At 50.2% G+C, this 23,283-nt stretch overlaps 1 protein-coding gene and 1 non-coding gene across 10 annotated transcripts in view; one reads left to right on the top strand and one right to left on the bottom strand.

The window, feature by feature from the left end:
* Nucleotides 1–220: 220 nt before the first annotated feature.
* On the top strand, nt 221–293 carry Trnaa-cgc (transfer RNA alanine (anticodon CGC)). The gene has a single exon. It is a non-coding gene; the product is annotated as a tRNA-Ala (tRNA).
* Nucleotides 294–16,522: 16,229 nt separating this feature from the next.
* Nucleotides 16,523–23,283, bottom strand: part of Dnmt3a (DNA methyltransferase 3 alpha) — a 103,796-nt gene continuing 97,035 nt past the window's right edge. For 8 of the 9 annotated variants that reach the window (XM_078029552.1, XM_040271406.2, XM_040271414.2 and 5 more), the window contains one exon: nt 16,523–22,856. In XM_078029552.1, the coding sequence (XP_077885678.1) occupies nt 22,715–22,856 (142 nt within the window). In that variant the 3' untranslated portion in view covers nt 16,523–22,714. The remainder of the gene's footprint in view (nt 22,857–23,283) is intronic. The other variant, XR_013429175.1, reaches the window with a different exon arrangement.

Here is a 23,283-nt window from a genome sequence, read left to right as displayed (position 1 = left end):
GGTCTCTGTCAACACAGTCACTCATCTCAAGCAAAAAGGAGCAGAAGGCAAAGTGTCAATGGGCCACAGGGACCTGTGGGTCTCACACACCTAAAAGGGTCCGCACTGCAACCCCACATAAGCACTCTGCTGCCACCAGGCCTTTGCACATCCTGTCCCCTCTACCTTATCCCCTCACTTCATTGAGGTCTCATCAGAGACAATTTCCCTGACTTGGGCTGGGGGTGTAGCTCAGGTGGTAGAGTGCTTGCCTCGCATGCACAAGGCCCTGGGTTCAATGCCCAGCACCGCCAAAAAATTCCCGGACTACTTTATAGAAGCAGCCCTCCCTGCCTATCACGAATCCTGCTTGGTTCTCGCGACCTTTGTCACCACCTCCACATTACCATCCTGCCACCACACCCTAACTGTGAGGTTCACGATGACAGGGTGTCTTGCTGCCCCAGGTTAGCCAGCCTGGGACAAGCTCCCTGAGGGTAGGAACCCTGTCCTGGTCACTGAGGATCCCAGGGAGAGCACTGGGAAGGGCCAAAGCACTCACGGAATGGTGGCTTCAGAGAGGTTGCGTTCTTCACACAGAGCCAGGAAGAGATGCTCTGGCCCATCATGAAGGTCCCCAGGGAGGTGGCTCTGTGCCCTCTAAGGAAACCTCTGCATTACTTGAAACCTCATTTACAACGTGGTCTGGTGGCTACCCTCTCTGACAGTAGGGCTGCCCTGCCCTCTGGTGGCCATTCTGCGAAGTGACTCACAGGAATGCTTGAAAAAAACTCGGGGGAAATTTTTTGATTTCTTTCTAGAAGTTACTAAAACCCTTAAAGACACCTTGGAAAATATAACACACAGGGCTGGGGATGTGGCTCAGTGGTTAAATGCCCCTAGGTTCAATACCTGGTACCCCCCCAAAAAAAAAGATATAACATACAGAAATAAAAAATAATAACATCACCTTAATAATATTGATGCTACTTGAGTTTCCAATGTTTCATCCCCAGTTCATTCACTCAATGAAGTATTTACAGAGCACCAATGTGTCCCAAGCATCAGCCAGGATAAAAATAAAAATCACAGTGCTCCCATAGCTTATCTTCTGGCTGTAACCATTCTGTACTTTTTTCTTTTTTTTTTAATATTCATATTTTAGTTGTAGTTGGACACGATACCTTTATCTTATTTATTTATTTTTATGTGGTGCTGAGGATCGAACCCAGGGCCTCACATATGTTAGCCGAGTGCTCTACCACTGAGCCACAACTTCAGCCCCCATTCTGCACTTTTCTACCCCAAATCTTCACTCCATGTCATAGCCTATGTTGCCACACAACCTTCAGAAAATCAGTGCTGATGGCTACGCGACAGCGCATTGAATGAACGTCTTCAGGTTTTTGTCTAATGCAGCCTCTTACATGTGGCTTCTTCTGATCTGTAGAAGACTTTAGTCTCTTTGGAAAAGCAAGTTGAAGCTGCTGGGTGGCCTCAATACCCCACCACAGGACTTTTTAACTGTCTCCATGTCCTCGGTCCCTGAGGCCTGGAAGCTCCAGCCTCAAAGTCTGGACACCAACATGCCCTGGGTGTACTCAGCAACTACCACCTGCTGGGGTACCATTTAGGGGCTGGGGGTAGAGCAGTGAAAAAGACAGGCAGAGCCCTGCGCCTTCCTGGGATAACGTCAGTGTGAAATACAGTCACAAAAATAATGCTCATGACATGCTCATGTATGAGCTGAGCCTGGTGGCACATGCATGGAGTCCCAGTCAATCGGGGGGCTGAGGCAAGAGAATCACCTGGGCCCACGTGTTCAAGGCTAGTCTGGTCAATACCGTGAAACCCCACCTCAAAAACAAAAACACAATCATGCATCAAAGTAAGGAACAGGAGCCCCAGCTGAAGCCAAGGGACCACCTCCCTGAGGGAGGCTGGCTCTTCTTTTGCAGGGGGCAGTACTGGGGATTGATCCCAGGGCTGCACGACCATGAGCTACATTCCAGCCCTATTTGTTTTTTATTTTGAGACAGGGTCATGCTAAACTGCTGAAGCTGGCCTGGAACTTGTGATCCTCCTGCCTCAGTCTCCCAGGCAGCTGGGATTACAGGTGTGCACCCCTACACCCAGCCCTGGGATGTCTCCTTTAAGCTAAGAACTAGAGGATGCATCCTCAGGCCTGCTGGTGAGAGTGTGGGCACCTGGAGCACCAACAGTGCAGGAAGAGGGAGGAGGACACAGATCACACAAGCCCCTGGGAAGCGTGGGTGTATCCCCAGTGCAACAGGAAGCCACTGCAGGGCTTGGGGCATTTGAGCAGAACTTGTCTTTTAGAAAGATCCCCGTAACAAACATAACCAGTTAGAGAACACAATGGAAGAAAAGAGTCCATTCATAAGAGTCACACAAAGAACAACTGTTTAGAAGTGCATTTATCAAGACACGTATGTCTCAGGGCGGGGGTGTGGCTCAGTGGTACAACAATTCAGAAGTCATCTTCTCAAGAGCCCCTCTCCCACTGCTAGGACCTTCCTCCCATAGCTCGGATGATAATGTGATTAAATTCTTTTGAAAGGTGTGTGACAGGCTGCCTTCCCCCTCACCTGTTAACACTAAAAGGGATTGGGAAATAGCTAAATGAAAATAGCCAGGAAATCCCTAAAAAGGAATCTTACCGGGTAGTATTTTTTTTGGAGGGGGGGTACCGGGGATTGAACTCAGGGGCACTCAGCCACTGAGCCCCATCCCCAGCCCTATTTTGTATTTGATTTAGAGATGGGGTCTCACTGGGTTGCTAAGCCCCTCACCACTGCTGAGGCTGGCTTTGAACTCACAATCCTCCTGCCTTCACCTCCCGATTACACGGGTCGCGCCACCACGCCTGGCTGAAAGCATCAGGTTGTTTGTGGAAAGAGAAATGCGTAAAGCCATTTTGGCAAACTGGTAATTTGGCAAAAGCTCTCAGTATTCTAACCGCAGCAAGTCTACCTTTTGTGTGTGGACAGGGGTCTGAACCCAGGGGCACTCCACCACCAAGCCATGTCCACAGCCCTTTTATTTTTATTTTGTGACAGGATCTTGATAAGTTGCTGAGGATCTTGCTCCTTTGCTGAGGCTGGTCTCGAACGTGGGCTCCTCCTGCCCACCCTCCTGAGTCACTGGGATTACAGGCGTGCACGTGTAGCTGGGGTTGGTGCTTTTGCAAGGGCTAGTGCATACATACATATACAGTTACACGTGCACGTGCAATTCATTATCCACACTTACACATAGGAGCATTTATATGCTTTGAAAAAACTGGGAAGGCATGCAGAAGAAAATGGGTGCTGCTGGACAGTCGGCCTGCAGCCTGAGGGCCAGGGGGAGGGGGAGAGGCCTCTACCTTTGGTTCTCACCTAATCTCCTCCACACGGGACCAAAGTGTGCTGTCTTACTGCCACTGCTGGCATTTTAAGATCACTCAGGCTGCAGTGGCGTCAACTCACCCCAGGGACCTCTTGGTGAGGAGACACGGATGGCCAATCAGACAGGACAGGGCACAGCTGGAATGGGGACCATGAGGGCTGAAAAGAAAGGAACGGATTCCAGATTGACTTAAAGGGTAAACAATCGGAAAGGACTCAAAAGCATCACCATTCTCGGCTCCCGTGGCCACTGTTCCATCCCCCTCTCTGCCCCATGATAAGTGTCATCCCATGAGCTCAGAGCTACGGAGTGGAGACCGATGCGAGGAAGGTACTGTGGGGCTTGAGCTGGCTCGGTCGGCCCCGTGCACCCCTCACAGGTGCAGGCCGCAGCCCCAGGTTGGAGCCTCCTTGGCACTTGCAAGATGCCAAGCACCAGCAGGTGCAGCACCCACCTGCACACCCCTCAGCTCTCCCTGCCCAGCACTGACAGGCTCTCCTGACCGCGTGCACGAAATTCAAGAGGCAGCTCACGCCCCCCTGCCTCCCTTGACCCCGGCCCACACTCCCTGCCTGGCCCAGTCCCACAAGCTCTCCTTCTCCCGCCCTGGGCACCTCCAGTCTCCAGGAAGTGGGCCTTCTCTGGCCTTCATCACAGCCTTTCCCACCGGGCCTTCCTTAAGCCCTGCCTCCCTCTAATCCTTAGTACCTGTAGGCCCCAAATCAATGATCAGGAGCCACAGATCTGTCCCAGAACCACCTGAGAAAGTCACAAGGGCTTCTCAGAGGAGGCAACATCTGAGCTGGGCCTTGAAGCAAGAAGAGGAACGAGTTTCTTCCAGATAAAAACAAGACAAAAGGGCATGCGCTGAGGGCTTGGTGGGGCTGGGTTAGAGGCGGCCAGGCTGTGCCGTGTTCCTGGGTGCCCCAGGGAAACTCCACCCCCTGCCCCTCCCACCACAACCACCGCTCACACAGGTTGTGCGGCCACCTCCACGGGAGGCCCAGCTTCTCTACCAGGCTCTGAGTTCCTCAAGGATGGGCTGCAGCCCTGCACCCAGCGTGCCTGGCTCACACCAGGGCATCGGGTATACAGCAGATGCTCAACAAATGTTTCTTGACCTAAAAAAAAAAAAAAAAAAAAAAAGCCCAGATATTTGCAATTGTGGTGGTCACACATCTGTAAACACAGATCAGCATTCATTGAGTTATATACTTAAAATTGGTTCACGTGGGCTTCGAGGTTCAGCAGGTCCGCTCACATCACTTATCTCATGTAACCCAGACACCGACCCCATTCCACATACGGAGAAACTGAGGCCAGAGACTTGTCCAGATCCCACCGTGGCAGAGTTGAGTCTTTCCCTCAGAGTTCGGTACTCATGGGATTAGGACCCAGGAGGCATTTCAGAGGCTGTGAGCCGAAACTTGTTTGTAATCTAATCTTCCTGGAAAATTGTGGTTGAGAGAATCCAAGAGGCAGAGGCCACAGCCTGTAATGGCTGCTACTGTCTTGTCCTCAGGAAGCTCAGCCCCTGTAGGAGAAGGCTCTGAAGGCCAGCTGTGTTCGGCGGGGCTCCTCAGGCCAGTGTGGCAACACTAGGAGACGCCTCCTGCCACCTTTCCTGCATACCCCCCCTTCTGTTCCATAAGGACCACGATCTTTCCCTGGGGCAGATATTAGGGTTCTGCACCAGATTCCCTCCAAGCCAGGCCCTCCATCGCAAATGGGGCTGCCAGGGTTAGCAAGTAAAAATGTAGGCCTGGGGACTGGAGTAGGGGCTCAGGGGCAGAGCCCTTGCCGGGCATGTGGGAGGCCCTGAGTTCGATCCCCAGCACCACATATAAATAAAATTGACAACTAATGTGTGTGTGTGTGTGTGTTGTGTGTGTGTGTGTGTGTGTATATATATATATTTTTTTTTTTTTTTTTTTTAAGTGCAGGACCTGCCAGTTACAGTGGCTGCACAACCACTGTGTTGGAGCTTCGGCCCTCTGCTCCCGAGGAGGCCTGAGGAAGCAAAGAAGGTCCCTCGCCGGCCCTTGCTGCTTTCGCCTTGCTGGGGAGAAAATCTCAGGTGCCACCCTCAGGAATTGTGTCCCGGAGGACCCCGGGGGAGGGTGACGCAGGTGACAGCTCCTCCAGCTGTACTTGGCTGCCCCTGTCACTGCCACTCAAAGCCTAAGCGTGACACTGTGTAGGTAGAAGGGGTGGGGGGTGTCCTTGTATTTTCTCCACAAACCTGAATTGGAAAAGGCACTGCGGAGAATGTTGCTCTCTTGGAAAAAGCAGTAATAAAGGTGGCAGGTATGAAGTCAATAATGCGAAATAAAGGAACACTTAGGTAAAGGTCCAAACCTTATGCCCAGTAACCCCACTGCCTGCAAGTTTATCCTAAACAAATAGTGGAAAAGAATGAAAATGCTATATGCATAATCATGTTCATATGGCATTATTGGCATAGCTAAGACTAGAGACAACCTAACAACTGAGGGAAGGAAACTGGCTAAGGAAACCATTTCACACCGTCAAGATGGAATGCCAAGCCACCACTACGCCATATCTAAGGGCTGCCGAAACTTGTTTGTAATCTAATCTTCCTGGAAAATTGTTTAATATGAAATGACACACATTTGGGGATCACAACTCCTTCAGAAACGGTTTTCCTTTCAATTGAAAACAAATTAGATCAGTGTAGATTCACATGCATTTATAAGGAATAACATAAACCAGGCACAGCGTCCCACACACCCAGAATCCCAGCGACTCAAGAGCCTGAGGCAGGAGGATCACAAGTTCAAGACCAGCCTGGGCAATGTAACAAGACCTGGGCTCAAAAAATAAAAAAATAAAAAGGACTGGGGATGCAGCTCCGTAGCAGAGTGCTCCCAGGTTCCAGTACTGCACAAGAAGAGAAAGGGAGACAGGGAGGGAGGGAGGAAGGAAGGATTAACCTGGTGGGATTTGAGAGATTTTCTTTATAATGTTTCTATGTTGTCAATGGAGGGAAGGTTGAGCAATCCAAGGCAGCAAGAAGAGAGGAGGGGTCCCTAGTGCATTGTGGGGAAGGCCCAGGTGCCCTCCCGGCCACTCCAGGCCTGCCTGTGTGATTTGGGCACATCAGGGCACACCCCCTGGGCTGCAGTGTCCCCCAGTCGAGTGGCTCTACCTAACGGGGTTACTGGGAAGTCTTATTGGCCAAGCTCAGGCAGCGGCCATCATCTCGGCCCGCAGCACAGTTAACTCACTAACTTGGACCAACTCACGGACATCTTCCACCAACCAGAAGAAGGACACTAGAGGGGCCCTTTGGCATCTCCCATCTTTCCCGGCCTTCTGGGCCTCACAGCCAAACCCGCAGGCTCACAAAGCAGGCGGGAAGGGCTTAGCCCAAGCATGCCCTCGGAGTATCTTCTCCACCCCAGAAGGCCACCGGCCTTCTGCAGGGCTTCCTTACTTCTGCCCAAGGGAAGCATCTGAGTGACTCTGGGAAGAAAGAATCCCAGGCAGGGAGCTGGGGCTGGGTTCTAGCCCTCTCACTGAACACCTGACATATTAAACACCTGATAAAGAGATTCTGTGTTTTTGTTTGTTTGTTGAAGGATTGGGGATTGAACCCAAGGCCTCATATATACTAGGGAAATGCTCTGTCTCTGAGTCACATCCGCCTCCCTTTTTATTTTATTTTAAGACTGGTTGTAAATTTCCAGGCTGGCCTTGAACTTACTATCTTCCTGCCTCATCCTCCAGAGCAGCTTTGATTACAGGTGTCATTATTGTGTCTGGCTCTAATATACAGATCTTAAGCCTCACCACCACCCTGGGGTTGTGCACATTTGGTTGTGCACATTTCATAGATGAAAAAACTGAGTCTTGAAAAAGGTTGATTGTCACAGGCAAGAGCTAGGATTTGAACTCGGGTCTGTTTTTTTTCTGCTTGGCTACACTATATTCCTATCCCTGATTAAGATCCATACTCCTAGGTTTGATTCCTCTAGCTGCTGCAGTCTTGGAAATGTGAGCTTATCAGTTGTAGAGCTGGGACGTCAATGTTCGTGTTCTAATTTTTCCAAAAGCTGAGAAGTCTCAAAAAGGTCTGAGGCGAGCCAGCCAGTAACTAGTACTTTCTATTGACTTTTGTTCACAAATCTGAGTCCCCAACTAGCCTGTGTGCTCTTTAATGCAGGCCCTCTGCCTGCATTAAAGAGCACGGGCAAGCCAGGGGGAGGCCACGCAGCCAAAATCTCTGACTGTCTTCCAGGGGCCGTTTACTGCTGTGGGTCCTGTGCCCTTGGACCTGCAATGACACCTCAGACGTTTATGCTACAAAGCTCAGGTAGGGGCACCAAGTAGTAGCTCCTTTAGGTGCCGCCCACCAGGAGACCTCAGCTGCACAGGGCTGAAAGGCCACGTCGGTGTGCAGGGCCCGCCCAGGTGGGGAGGGACCTTCCTGAGCCTGCGGACAGCCCAGTTGGCTGAGAGGAGGAACCCGCGCTGCTGACCCCGAGGCTCCATTCCGGCGGAGGCTGGCGCGCGTGCGTGCGGAGTGTGTGTGTGTGGGGGGGCCAGAGGAGTCCCGTGGACTGCGCAGGCGACCTGTCCCTTAGTCGTGTGACATCGAGGGTCCCAGCACCACCCTTTGCTGCTTTTCTTCCAACTATGCTGGGAGGTTTCTTTTTTTTTTTTTTTCTTCGTTTTGTTTTTTACAAAAATATATGTAAGTGAATGTAGATCAGTGAAGGAACATGCTAGAATGCCCACTCCAACAGCTAATGGCGCCTTCCAAGGAATAGACAAAAAAAAACCTAAATGTCTTAAATTGTAGTCCTTCTAAGCAATAGAGTAGTATGCAGCCATTAAAATGTTTTCATCGCATCCCCTAAAAAATCTTTTAACAACACCATAAACTTTTTTTTTTTAGAGATTTAATGCAGGGGGGAAAGTTCATAATAAAATACACATGAAAATAATATCTGGCATGCGAGTAATCATTGCAAAGCAAAATATTAATTAACAAAAATCAATCAACAATATGATTTTATTTAATTAATTATTTTAATGGAGGTATAAGAGTGGTCCACTTTATGCTTTGAATATAACCCTTGCTGCTCTGCCATTGCAACTTATTTTTCAAGTGTCTCTTTCCCTTCCTCTCTTCCTGCTCCTCCCTAACCTCTCTCTCTCACTAATCTCGGGAAACCAGGTTATCTTTCTTCCCCCTCCTAGGCAGTCTCTGTCCTTGAGTACACACCCACTATAGGAACAAGTAACCCAGATTTTGTGGATGGTACCAGAAGATCTCAGAAATGACTATCTTCCAAATTAACAAGCGAATTATAACTTCAGAAAGACCCGTTCCAGCTGATGGACAGAATCACAGCTCCTGGGGCAGGAGTACCCTGTGTTGCTCCTTTGCTAGCAAAGCAATAAACCTTCTTTTTCCTTTTTCTCCAAACCGTGTCCTCATTATTGGATAGGCATCAGGGACATGGACAGAGTTTTCTATTACAACAGTGGTGCCAAGGACTGAACCCAGGGCCTGGGTCGAATACTAAGCAAGTGCTCTACCACTGAGCTACACCCTCGGCCCTAATATGATTTTATTTTATTTTAATATTTATTTTTTAGTTTTAAATGGACACAACATCTTTATTTTACATTAATGTAGTGCTGAGGATCAAACTCAGTGCCTCAAGCATGCTAGGCGAGCACTCCACCACTGAGCCACACCCCAGCCCCTAATATGATTTTATTTATTTTTTAGTTCTTTTTTTTAGGTGGACACAATATCTTTATTTTTTATTTTTATGTGGTGTTGAGGATCGAACCCAGCACCCCACAAATGCCAGGCGAGCGCACTACCACTTGAGCCACATCCCCAGCCCCCCTAATATGATTTTAAATGAGTAAAGTGGGGCTGGGGATGTGGCTCAAGCGGTAGCGCACCATGCCTGGCATGCGTGCGGCCCGGGTTCGATCCTCAGCACCACATACCAACAAAGATGTTGTGTCCGCCGAGAACTAAAAAATAAATATTAAAAATTCTCTCTCTCCTCTCTCTCACTCTCTCTTTAAAAAAAAAATGAGTAAAGTTGTATATGTATCTAAATGAAGAAATTCCAACTGAGTATCTCCAGGAGTTGGGACTTTGACTCTTACTGCCCTCTGTTTTGGGGTAGTTTTTAAATTACTGTAATCATTAAACACTCCCCCCTCCGAGTTTGAGGCCAGTGAGCTAAGACCTCAACTCTTTTTTTTTAATGTTTATTTTTTGGTTGTAATTGGGCACAATACGTTTATTTTATTTATTTTTATGTGATGCTGAGGATTGAACCCAGGGCCTCACACGTGCTAGGCAAGCACTCTACTGCTGAGCCACAACCCCAGCCCTAGACCCCCAACTCTTAAAAGTAAGGCAAGGTTGATTTTTAATTCAAATTCAGAGACAAAAGTTCATGGTATATTGAGTTTTTTTAAGCCCACTTTTTTTTAGGCTCACTCTCATTGAATGCACAAGTCACCCTCCCTGTGGGCAGAAGCCGGGTGGGTGGAAACAGCCTGGTGGACTGGTAAGTCCTGCCCTCTGGCCAGCTTTTACCTGGCTGGTTACAAAGACTGTATGGTCCTCAATTGTTTCATCTACAGAATGGACCTAATTGCCTAGGCACTGGCCTTCTCCTGAGAATTAAATGAGATAATTCCTGTAAAGGACTTGGCACAAGTCTGGACATGGGAAGTGGAGCTGCTGCTGGCAGCTGCAGGGAGGCTGGCATGTACTCCGTGGGTGCGCAGTGACGGACGGCTATTGCTTCCTTTCTCCTGGCCTTTGTGTGCTGAGGACATAACTAGGCATTTCTGCAGCTAAGTGGGAACAAATGCAGAGGTCCTGGACGTTAAGCAAATCTGAGCACAGTAGCCCCAAATTGTGAGAGGGAGAGTCAGGTGGGTGATTTGCAGTGCCCAGACAAGTTCTGAAATCCAGGCATTTTCCCTGTGCACCCTGTGATCATAGCAGGGCTCAGATCAATCTGCAAAACGGGATAAGTGTTTCTAATGCAGAAGGTGGAGATGATTAAGTTGATAGGAATTTGGAGGTACAGAAAAGGAAAGATAGACTGAAGCTTAAAACGGGCTAGGGTGGTGGCTCAGTGGTAGAGCGCTTGCCTGGTACGTGTGAGGCACTGGGTTCAATCCCCAGCACCACATTAAAAAAAAAAAAAAAGAAAGAAAGAAAACAAAGGTACTGTGTCCATTTACCACTAAAAAAAAATTTTTAAAGAGGAGGAGTTAGGATTCAGAAAATGCCCATGCACCTTTGAAATGCAAAACAAGCATTCCTGAGTAACCTAGCCCAAGTCCTTCACCTGCGCCCTTGACCTGCATCCTTGACTTTGATGCACAAGCCTAGAGAACTGGCACCAAGTTAGTGCAACTCTCCCTGGCTCCACCTCTAGTCTAGCCCTGAGCAACCCTCCCTCTATAAATATTACTGCTCCACACCAAAGGGTTGTGTTGTTACCTCTAGAGAGCCCCCACATTGTCCCTTGAATGCAACTCTGCTTCCTTAGGTACATCGGTCTGTCTCTGATTGGCATGTGCTGAAATTCTTTCCCAACACATATTTCAAGGACTCCACTTGTCTTGAGTCCCCCTGTCTGGGAACTCCTTCAGACCTCCAGTGACAAATGATTTGATACAGAATGGCTTCTGTGCACACGGAGCACCTGATGACTGCATAACAGTCATACCTGACCCAGCCAGCCCTGGGCACACTGTGGAAACATGGAGAAGGCAGACTGTAAACAGTAAGCATAATAATCAGCAGGAATTTCTGAGGTTGGCAGTTATGAAAATAACAAATAGACTAGAGAGCAGTGGCCATAGAGTATGTGGAGCAGCCAAGGAGTACCCTTCATGCTGGGCGCAGTGGCGCTCACCTGTAATCCCAGCAACTTCGAGGCTGAGACAGGAGGATCACAAGTTCCAAATCAGCCTCAGGCACTTAGACCCTGTTTCAAAATAAAAAAGACCTAAATGCGATGGTACACACCTGTAATCCCAGAGACTTGGGGGGCTGAGGCAGGAGGATTGCAAGGCCAGCTTCAGCAACTTAGTGAGGTCTTAAGCAACTTAGCAAGACTGTCTCAAAATAAAAGGGGCTGGGGAGATGGCTCAGTGGTACACACCCCTGAGCTCAATCTCCAGGATCCTGCCTCAAATTAAAAAAAGAAAGAGGGGTTGGGAATGTAGCTCAGTGATAGAGCCAGTGGGTTCAATCCCCCCATAACTCTCTCTCTCTCTCTCTCTCTCTCTCTCTCTCTCTCTCTCTCTCTCACACACACACACACACATACACACACACACACACACACAGTGCACCTCTCTGAGCTGAGACTAGGAGGCAAGCCAGGGAGAGCTGGGCGATGAGCAAGGCCTCCAGGCAGAGCCCAGCATGTGCACTAAAGCCCTGCAATGGCAGAATTTGATCTGCTCACAGGAAAGAAGGCCCACGGGGCTGGAATGTTGTTGAGGACAGTGGGCTTCATGGGACAAGGTGGGAGGGCTTCCGCTTGTTGCCATAGCATACAACTAAAGGCTTTTTCAAAAAAGGTTTGATTCAGGCTGAGTGTGTACTTGCCCTGTATGTGCAAGGCCCTGGGTTCTAGCCTCAACTCAGCTAAAACAAAGAAACAAACAGAGGGTTTTTGGGGGGGTGGTGGTTTGTTTTGTTTTTTTGTTTTTTAATTTTTATTAATATTTTTTAGCTGTCAATGGACCTTTATTTCATTTATTTATATGTGGTGCTGAGAATCGAACCCAGTGACTCACACATGCCAGGCAAGCGCTCTACCACTGAGCCACAAGCCCAGCCCCTAGGGTTTGGTTTTAATGAAATTATTGTGCGTGCTGAACAGGTTGGAAAGGATGGGAAAAGAAGGAAGGAGACCTGTTGTGGGAGGAGGGGACTTGGGTCAAAGTGGCATCAGTGAAGACAGTGAAAAGTGGCTGAATTGGGACTTTATTTCAGTATTGGGGGTTAGAACCCAGAGGTGCTTTACCACTGAGCTATATTTACAGTCCTTTTTTTTTTGGAGGAGGGGTACCGGGGATTGAACTCAGGGACACTCAGCCACTGAGCCACATCCCCAGCCCTAATTTTTTTAAACATTTATTTTTTAGTTGTAGGTGGACACAATACCTTTATTTTCTTTTTATGTGGTGCTGAGGATCGAACCCAGGGCCTTGTTCGCGCTAGGCAAGTGCTCTACCGCTGAGCCACAGCCCTCCCCGCCCCCATTGCCAGCTCTATTTTGTATTTATTTAGAGACAGGGTCCCACTGAGTTGCTTAGGGCCTCATTTTTTCTGAGGCTGGCTTTGAACTCATGATCCTCCTGCCTCAGCCTCCTGAGCTCTGGGATGACAGGCGTGTGCCGCCACACCTGGCTGAGGATATATTTACAGGTGAGTACTGCTGGTAGACAAGAAGTAGGTTGTGATGTTAAGAGGGGATCAAGGATGAGACCCAAGGTCCTGATGCCAGTTAAGTACAAGCTGCTAAAAGAACTGAAGGCTGGGAGCAAGTTGGGAAGGAACCCAACGTTTCCGTTTTGACAGTTCACTTTTGAGATGCCCACCCAACACGGTGGCCGAGAGGCCACCCAGGCCTTGGCTTCCGTGAGCCAGAGGAGGGCGGGGAAGACAGGCCTGAAAGCTCTCCCACATTAGAGAACAGAAGAACCACGGGGTAGGAAGCCCCGGGAAGCAGGGGTTTCAGGGAGGTGAAAGTCTCGCAGGGCCCAGCGCCTGAGCAGTCAGGTGAGAGTGGAGGGGAGGCCCAGTGCCTTGGGAAGGCACCCAGAGGGGAGGACCTCAGCGCCATCAACAGAGTGCTGTCAGGTTTTGCTGGAAAGCGGAACAGAGAACTAGGCAGCGCCTGGAGAGGGCAGTCGGGAGGCCGCGTGCGTGAGCATGTGCACGTGCATGAAGGCAGGCTGGTGTGCTCCCGGGAGAGAAATGATGGCGTTAGACAGAGGGAGCGCCGCCTGAGAAGCAGCCAGGGAGGGAGAGCGGAGCTGAGCTGAGCAGAGAGCTGGGGAGACAGCAGGCGGGTGGGCTTGGAGGGGGAGGCACAGGGAGATAAGGACCTGGGGGACCAGAGCTGGCCTGTTGCTGTGGCAGGCAAGTGGCCTTTCTGGGTATTTCGCTCTGCCACCCCTTTCATAGGTGATGGGGAGGGCGGCCTGCAGGTGATTCCAGCAGGGCCAAAGCTTCTCTGGAGGCTCCAAGTCCCTCTCTTGACCCACGTTTGCCAGAGTGCACCAGAGCCCTTGGTTGAGGGAGACAGGCTCCAGTGCTACCTCGTCCCCAGATCCTGGGTTACAGCCACCACAGGCTAAATGCTTTGGGAAAGAAGACAAAACTCAAGTTTCCTCTGAGAGGGCTGAGGCCCAGGGTCACAGGGTTCAGACGGGGTAGGGTGGGGGCCTAAATGTGAGGTCTGTCTTCTAGGCAGGACGTAAGGCAGGCACCTGGGCCCTGGGGTTGAATATTTAGGGGCTGGCCAGGTTGGTCTCTGAAGTTCGAGTCTCTATAAGCTACTATTTTAGTTGCCATTCCTCGGAGACCTCCCCACTTAACCCCCAAACCAACAGGAGGGAGAATGTCACCAGGGGAAGGGCTGCATCTTTGTGTTTTTTTTGGTGGTGCTTGGGACCTCACTCAGGACCTGGACCATATGGGTCAAGTGCTCTGCCACTGAGCTACATTCCCAGTCTGGGCTGCATCCTTTCCAAGTTCACTGGAGCCAAGGAGATAAGGGAGCATTGTGGGTACACTAGGACTCCTGTCCCCCTTAGAGGTACTTTCCTGTGTCCTCACCTGCAACACAGCAGCTGTTCATCTAACAGCACCCCCTGGCCCTTGTCATCACCCTGCAGTTATACCCCTGCCCATGCTGGGCTCCTCTACCCTGCTCTTTGCGGGTTTGGCCTCACAACCCAGCTGGCTCCCAGGCAGCCCTTGGTGACCCTCCCACCTCTGTTCCACTGGACCCCCAGGCAGCCTTACTGAACCCTAAGCCAGGCTTGGGTGTGCAGGGTCCCTGCCATGGTCCCTGCCATACCTAAACAGAGTGCTGGGGCGGTGGGGGGGACCCACCTAGGCAGTCTCTGTGGACCTATCACTTCATGAGTACCTTGACTCCTGCCAGCGCTGCCCCTTACCCTGTCCTCCCCACCCCTCGGCCATCAAGTGACGCCTTGTTTAAACAAGCTTCACCAGACGGTTTTTACTAAGCAAATGGCCCGGCTGCTCACCCGCCATAACTTCTCTCACCCCTGGCTCAGATACATGGCGATCCCCACCTCTTTCCACCCTCCCATCTCCCCTTAGTCTTGGAACTAATCTCGGAGATCCAATCTGAGTTCTGTCCCCAGGATTCCTCCAGGTGAGCTGATTTCAAAATCCAGTGACTAAATTGTGTTGCTTCTTCCTCTTCACTGTCACAGAGTCTGGCCCCTCCTGTTCTGTCTCTTCTGTATGTGGACACTTTATGATAATATGAAGGCCTCACCAGATGTGGCCGCTGATCTTGGACTGCCAGCCTCCAGAACCATGAGCTGACTAAATTTCTTTCCTTTATAAATTACCCATCCTCAGGTATTCTGTTGCAGCAACAGAAAACAGACTAAGACAATACATTTCTGAATTGGTGAAACTAAAGACCAGGTTTGTTTCCAAAGGGAGACCCTCAGAGCTTAAGCTATACTGCCTGTCTGCTAGCCTCTTGGAAAAAATCAAGTAAATGTCAGGAACCAATCAAAATATCCATCTATTTTTCTCCATTTGGTCTCATTTCTGGGAATCCATTTTAAAAGAAAAAAAAATACAAAATATAGGGGGGAAAGCCAAAACATAAAGACGTTTATTGAAGCTCTATTTATAGCTAAAATAAAATTATATATATATATTTATATAGAAACAAACATTCAACAAGAAAACACCATGCAGCCATTTGAAAAAACAAAAACAAAAAAAAGTTCTACATCAACATTGAAAAATATTGAGAAAAAAAGTAGGATAAAAGTTAAATGTACACTTACAACTTTGTAAGGAAAAAACGGAGAGAAAAGGTGCCCATGACAAAGTCTGGTCGGGGTCCCCTCTTTTGTCAAACTTTCCCCTAATGACGTGTTTGCTGCCGGGAGAGCGCTGCCGTCCTGAACCTCCCAGGAGTCTGGTGTAGAAAGAACCTCAAGCCGCCCTCCTCAGGAGCCCAACCATGGCTGGGCCCACCGGGCACTTGGGAGACAAAGCCCAGCACAGAGTGGCCGAGGTCCTGGGGCTGAGTGTGAGGGAACAGTCCCAGTCCTTACAGTATTCATTCTGTCACTTTAGACGGCTAGGGTAGGGGCCTAGAGACTGAAGCAGAGTCACAAGGTCAAAGCACATGTAGGGGCTCTGCAGGCCACACAGCACTGGCCACTTGCAAGTCGGTTCTGAGGGCCAGGCAGCAGGGGAACCCAGACGTGGGTCTGAAGGGAGACCGGCAACCCCTCAGAGGGCCACCCAGTTCCTCTCCCTAGCCAGGGCTCCTCTGCACCCAAGGCACCTCCTGCACTGTGGGCCCGGGGGACCGAGGTCTGCCTTACGCTGAGCTCACACTGGCCACCAGCAGTGTGGCCCAGCCCTGCAGGTGTCTGCAAATATGTCCTCCCAATGCTGGCTCCTAAGACAAATGGCTGGGTTCCTTCCAGGAATCCTCCCCAATCCAGACTGTCTACCTCTGGCTACTCCCCTCTGGACTCTGGTTTGTTGACAAAACCCTGTTGAGAGGGCACTGCTGCTGGTGACCAGGGGTCCTCCCCCACCGCCATCTGGGCAAGACACTGTCCCCTCTCTGCTCTGGTTTTCCAACACTGATTGCTCCACCCTCTCTCTCTAGGTATCTCTGAGCTTCAGATCCACAGGCCTCTGCCACATGGGGCCCGGGCCTCTGTGACACCCAGGCAGGGGGTGATTTAAAGAGTTGTCTGGACCCAATGCAGCACCTCCCACTGAGGTACTTAAGCCTTCTGGAGAAGGGCTGTGAACAGCCACGTCAGGGGAAAGGAGACGCAAGACAAAAGGACATTATCGGTGTTTTTTCCGTTTTTCTTTTTGCACAAAAACAGTCCATTTATTCAAGTGTTCTCCAGCACAAGTACATTAGAAAGGAGCTTTATTATATTCTTCTGGGCACAAAAAAAATGTGATGAAGGCGGAACTGACAGACTTTCTACATCTGCTGTACGCATTGACCTCTTTAATTATTTCATAAACAGCTATGTCACGAGCAATCACGTACACAGAGATACAACAGAACGCCGGGCGGGCGGCGGGGCCCTGCGGAACCCCCCTGCACCCCTCCCGGCTGTCCCAGAACCAGACTGTGAAATGTACATTATTATTGTCAATAAATAGAGAAGCAACCCTAAAAAAAATACAGTGGTGAAAAGGATGCTGGAACCAGGAAAAACAAAAACAAAACAAAGGAAGAGAGGAACTTAAGAGAAAGGAAGGAGGGCCAGGGAGGGAAGAATCTGGAAAGTCCTGCATTTAGCTGCGTGGAATGTGGAGTAGAAGTGCTCTGCCACCGGGGTCAAAGCGCAATCGTCTGTAACAGTAAAAGTTATTACCAAATCAGCTACGGAGTTTATTCTTCAGTATGAATACATGATTTCCCACAAATAAGTAAGCACCCGCTACTTCAATGCCTCAGCTAAAACACGTGAAATCGCTCACTTAGTTTTCAAGTACAAAGTTAAAATGCCTTTTTAATAATAATATATCAGAGTAAAATAATAGTCTCTTTTAAACTCCACTACAAGAAAACAAAACAAACAGTCATTGTCCAGACAGCAGACTTAATTTAACAATATATATTTTTAATAAAATGTTTTAGCACCTTGTTGAGTCACCTCCTCCCTCTGCGTATTCTAAGGAATTTCGGCATTTTTGTCGTCTGTTGGACTCTAGGGCTGTGCAACCAAATCGGTCTGTTAGTGAATGGGACTACAGTGACGCTTTAGACCGCTGCTCACGTCCTCAGGCACAGGCTGGAGCCGGGTGTCTGGGGAGTCCCCCTCTGTGCCCTCAAGGGAGCAGATCCCTGGAGCTTTCCAGTTGCTGGAGTTGCAGACGCCCAGGGGGCCTCTGGGAAGTTAGGGAGGGAGTCCCCCCAGCAAGGCCTCCTTCCCCTCCCTACTCTGACCTGCTTGCTTCTCCCACTGCCCCAACTCTACTGCCTAGAGTCGGAGACAGGTCCCCAACCAAAGGCCCACCTCAGCCGGGTCTCTGAAACCCAAAGGGGCGAGATCCTCACTTCTCAAAGACCCCAGCCCTTCTTTACCAAAACGTAAAGATCCAAGAGCTTACACTAGAACAATGGGGTTCATCTAGGTCCTTTCCTCTCCAGTCCTCCTGACCCCAGCACAAGGCCTGGCCACCTCTAGTTAACCCCAGAGGGCCACTCCAACTCCAGCCATCCCTCGGTAACCCCTTCCCCGTGCTGGGGGGAGTGGGAGGCGCAGCGGCTCCCTGCCAAGAGGGACAACTCAATATCACATTCTAGTCACAAGCACTGGGAGCACGCAGACTAGAAAAAGATGAATGCAGATTGTTCCCTTCCCAGGATCAAGCTGTGGCCCTGCCTGGAAACAGCTCTCCAGAATCATATCTCTCGGGTTCCCCTGACCAGAGCAAGCAGCAGCAGCAGCCTCTTCAGAGGCGCCAGGCAAGCCCCACAGGCCCAGCCTATAGCTCACAGGGCTCCTATGAAATGACAGCTCCAAAGACACTAGTCACAGCAACTCTGCGCCACACAGAACAGCAAGAGGAATTCAAGACCTACTGATATAGACTTACATAATAAAAAATATGAACACTAATGATTGCAGTTTTCCTGTTAGCACGTCTCCGAGCAGGCTCAGCTGAACCACACTCCCTTGCTCCTCCTATGGACTTCCCTGTGCTAGAGATGGCAATGCTCAGAGGCTCCCCCAGAGCAGTTGTGGCCTGGGGCCAGCAAGCAGGTGAGGGGAGCCAGCTGACTAGTTAGAGACTGTCAGCATCAGCCTGCCTTCCTGCTGGGGTCTGCCTTTCCAGACCACACCCCAGCCACTCACCAAAACCTTCATCTCCACCTGCCAACCATGCCCAGGCCTTTCAAAGGCTAAGAGGTCCTGGATGTTCTTTGGGGAAGTTTCTTTCTGATAGGATGTCAAACAGCAAGGAGGCTCTGAGGCCAGAGAGCAGACTTCAAGAGCCCCCTGATCCTCACCTGCGGGCTCCCCACTAGCCCACTGTTCCAGTCGGTCCCGCAGGAAAGGGGTTAGCACCAGCCAGCCTGAGGCCCTTAGGCTCGCAGCCATCTGCTGGGATTGAGCGCCTCCTGAGGCGGGAGGCCAAGGCTTGTGGCCCTGGCACTAGCACCCAGCTGCCTCCCCCATGCAAGGGCCATGGATCTTTGGCACCATGCTCCACTTGGCACCCTCAGGAGGGAGGCTGTCACCTGGGCTCCTAGCACCCTGGTTTCAAGAAGATGGGCCTGCTCTTTGGAAAGGAAATCCCATAGGGAACACCCTTGGGGATTCTCCCCAGGCCATTCTGGTTTCTCCAGATCCACTGCCCCAGCCCTTGGCTTCTTCTACAGCAAGCTCAACACTCCCCACACCTAACCCTCCCATGGCCCACCCGGCTGAGGCCCCTTTGGAAGGTACCAAATACCTGTCCTCAGAAGTCCCCCACAGGGATGGAGGTGGATGAAGGGAACACCATTTGGACCAAGTTGGCACATTCCCCAAGTCCCCTTCACCCTACCAAATTCTACTGTAAGACCAAGCCCACAGGAAGGGCTGGAAGAAAAGCTGGTGATTAACTCCTGTCCCTATATGGGGGCACCATGTCCATTTTGGAGGCCTTGGCAGGTTACTAAGTGGGAGAAACAGGTGCTAAGTAGTCAGCCACAGGCCTCTGTGCCCAGCACTCTCTCAGAACAAGCTGGCCAGCATGTGCTGGCCCCTGGCTCTTGCCACATTCACAGGTTCTTCCTGAGTCCCCACGCCAACCTTTGGGGGAGCACCAGCCCCAGCTAGGGTGGAGCTGGGGCCACTGGGAAAGGCTGACTCCTTCACATAAGCAGTGGACAGAGGCTCAGGAGAGCCAGCAGTGTTGGAAGGGGAAAGCCCTAGGAGACTGTCCTTTTGCAGATCTGGGAAGACCTTGGTGTTGGCCAGCAGGGGAGGGAGCACCTTGGACTGCTTGAGGCAGCCCTCCTCCCCTCAGCCCTCTGGAGCAGTGCTGGTAGACTCCAGGCCAGGAGGGAGCCCTGCAGAAGCAAGGAGGGACTCTGCTGGGAAGGGGCAGGCCTCCCCCTCTCCTAGCTGCTCCAGTCACCACCTGCCGTGTCAGGGAAGTGGCAGGGAGCAACTGGGTGTGATCTTATGAAATCCATCTACCAAGGAACTGAGTAGACTGGGGCCAGGACTACCTGCCCCAGCAAGGAGCGAGCGGCCACAGCTGTGAACTCTACTCCTGAGCAATGAGCAAGGGGTTCAAAGCCTTGGTGTAGTTTTGTCACTAATTACTAATTTGCTTTATTGAAAAGGTGAAGTTCACTGTCCCATCATTATTACTTTTTTCTCAATGGAAGCCCTGTGGCCAAGACAGACAGGGATGTCAATTTGATTTTGTTTGGGGAGAATAGGTAGGGGGAGTAGAGGGCTGACTTGACTGGTGCCTAGAGTTGCAGGTCAGTATCACAGGTTGCTAACAGAAGAATCTTTGACATCACCAGGGGCAAAAGGGATAGAACACGACCTGCTAGAGGAAGCACCTTCTCCGATCAAACCACCTCCTCTTCCTACCTTCAGCACCTAGCAACTTCTGGGATCAACAGTCTACCTGCAACCAGGGCAACAGAGGTAAAGAGCTGCTCGGGCTGACTCCACAAAGTCCTGAATCCTGGGGAGAAGAGTAATGGGAGCTCCCTGGTGAGTGACTCGCTATGCATCCAAATAGAAGTAGGTTCCTGTGCATGTGAGACTGATTGGTGTGGGGTTTAAGCCTGCAGTAGGGACCCAGGCTCAGCACACCGAGCCCGTTTCCCCCCACTCCCCACTACATAATATTTCTTATACATGACCCTATCTATGTACTTATATAGCGCCTATCACCATAGGCCCCATCTTTTCTAGGGATGCGGACTTGGGACCATGTGCTTGACGGCACACCTCCCAGCTCTGCCAGTCCCAGGAGGTGCCGCCCTCCCTCCCATTATAAAATATATATCTCTATATGCCACATATCTACACCCCATCCATCCAGGCAAGCTCTGCCCATTGGGCCCTCACCCTGGAGCCAGCAACGCCATCCCTTCCCACCGCCAACGCCAGGCCAGGCCAGGCCAGCTGCCCCTAGGAAGCAGAACAAAGTGCGAGCACGTGGGGCCCCAGGCGCTGCTGACTTGAGGCAAGAGCACAGCTATCATCAGACCAAACACTAGAAAAGAAACACACACCACTCCAAGCACACACACAGGAGAGAGACCGCAGGCCTCCCCCGGCCCTGACACACCTGACTCAGAGGAGGGGAAGTAGAAGAGAAGAGCAAGAGCGACCAGCCCGGAGGGCAGGCCTGGGGGACTCCCTGGCCGTCCAGCTTGTCACCGCACTGCCCAGTGGCCCACCTGGCCCAGGGGGAAGGGAGCCAGGGCACCAGAGCCACCGCTAACTTAGAAGCACCCTGCTCCCGCACCTTGGTTTGAAACCTAAAGGGTGTTGGGTTTTGTTTTCTTAAAGAAAATCTTAAAACAACATAATTATAACCAGAACCATAAGAATAATTATAATAAAAGGTGTCATCAGCCTCCCAGTATAAAACTGCAGCCTTTGGAGATGACCAAAAACATCACATTCCAGGGGCCCAGAGCCGCCTTGTGCACAGAGGGGAGGATGGTGAGGGCCTCATAAAAGAACACACAAAAGGCGACTTAGACAGGAAAGCACCAGTACGTTTTGTATGTTTTTTTATTTGCTCCAGGTGGGGTTTTTAACTGTCAATTTCCCACACTCTGGACTATTTCTGATCCCACAAGGAGCCCTCAACTCCACTAACATGAGCAATCAGGAAGGAAGACTCCTTACCCTGCCATCTTGCTAAGGGAGTCTCTTTTTAGAAAAAATTCAAGTTATTGCCTGAGTCTGGATGGACTCCATGCTCAGCCTCCCAGGATCCCAACCACCTAAGCTGACCCCAATATTTTGGCAGAGAGAAGTGGGAGAACGACACACTAGTTCTCCTCCTTCATCTTGTTAAAATCAAGGGGAAACCCCACCAGACAAAGCGCCATCTTCGAGCTGAATCCCTTTCTCCATCCTTGTTTAAAACCCTTTGCACATAAGGCCAGGTGGAAGCTGATGTTTTTACTCATCTCGCTGTTTTAAAGCACCATTATGAAGTCAGGTTGTACAGTAGTTAACAGTACCTTTTATATATATATCTCATATCTATCATATATATATAAACTGTAAACAAGAGGTAACAGCGGCTTCTAGAAACTGGTATTCTTCAAGGTTTCCTGTGTGTAGGCACCTGAAATACTGTAGAAAAGTATCTTATGTGGTGTTCGGTCTCCCTGCTGCTAGCTGGGTTCTGTCTGCATGACCAGGAATGGTGCTGGTAAGACAGCTCAGGGGCTGGGAGAGAATTCTGCCGCCTGAGTGTCTCTTTTCTGTCCCCGCTTGTGCTCCTATCTGACCAGGCTAGAGACAACAAAAAAAAAAAAGATTTAAAAAAAATATATATACCCAATATATAGATTTCTATTTCCTTTTTCCCCTCTCTTCCACCTTTCCTCTGCAAGGTATTGTTACTATTTTTTTGTCACTGATTTTTGCTGTAATAACCCTCTTGTTTCAGTCACAGCAAGAAACAAAAACCCAAACAAACAAAACCCCTCTGGAAAGAGTAGAAAACAAAAGGTTTTTTTTTAAAAAAAAAAAAGAAGGGGGAGGGGAGGGGACTTGGTTTGTTTTTGTGTTTTCTTTTTTTAAATAGGACTGAAGATTTAACATTGAAAAATCAGGAGATGATGTCCAACCCTTTTCGCAAGGCAAAGCCCTCCGGTATTTCCGCCTCTGTGGTTTTGTTTTAAATTCCTTTTTCTCTTCTGGGTGCTGATACTTCTCTCCATCCTCACGTTCTTGGTGTTTTATTGTGTTTTGTGTTTTTTTTTTGTTTGTTTGTTTAACTTTGTGTCACTACCTCAGTTTGCCCCCATGTCCCTTACACACAAGCAAAATATTCCTTCAGCGGAGCGAAGAGGTGGCGGATGACTGGCACGCTCCACGACCGGCCCAGCAGTCTCTGCCTCGCCAAGCGGCTCATGTTGGAGACGTCAGTATAGTGGACAGGGAAGCCAAAAACCCTGGGGAAGAGGAGGCACAGAAAAGGCAGGGTGAGCAGGGGCAAGATCAAGCTGCCCCAAAGCCATCTGACCACATGCCAGGAGCACATGACCAGAAGCTGTCCACAGCACCTGGGGTCAATATGTCACCCAAACACTCCTGATGGTGCCTGTTCTGAGGACTCCTTTGTTCTCTGTAACCAATTCCAACATTTGGATGGGTCACCAACTGTGTGCCTTGCACTGTGCTAGTCAAGTAATTACTGTCGTCCCTGCTGTGAACTTTACACAGCAGAAACAAAGCCAGGGTGCCAGGGGTGTAGCTCAGCAGTATAACACTGGCCTGGCACGCGCAAAGCCCTGGCTTCCATCCCCAGACCATCCCCCCAAAAAACAAGTCTTTCAAAGAGCACCCCCAAAATGCCTCCTAGACACACTATATAGTTCC

This window comes from Ictidomys tridecemlineatus, chromosome 12 (genome assembly GCF_052094955.1).
Source record: "Ictidomys tridecemlineatus isolate mIctTri1 chromosome 12, mIctTri1.hap1, whole genome shotgun sequence".
Taxonomy (NCBI): Eukaryota; Metazoa; Chordata; class Mammalia; order Rodentia; family Sciuridae; genus Ictidomys; species Ictidomys tridecemlineatus.
This window is presented reverse-complemented; position numbering and strand designations above follow the sequence as displayed.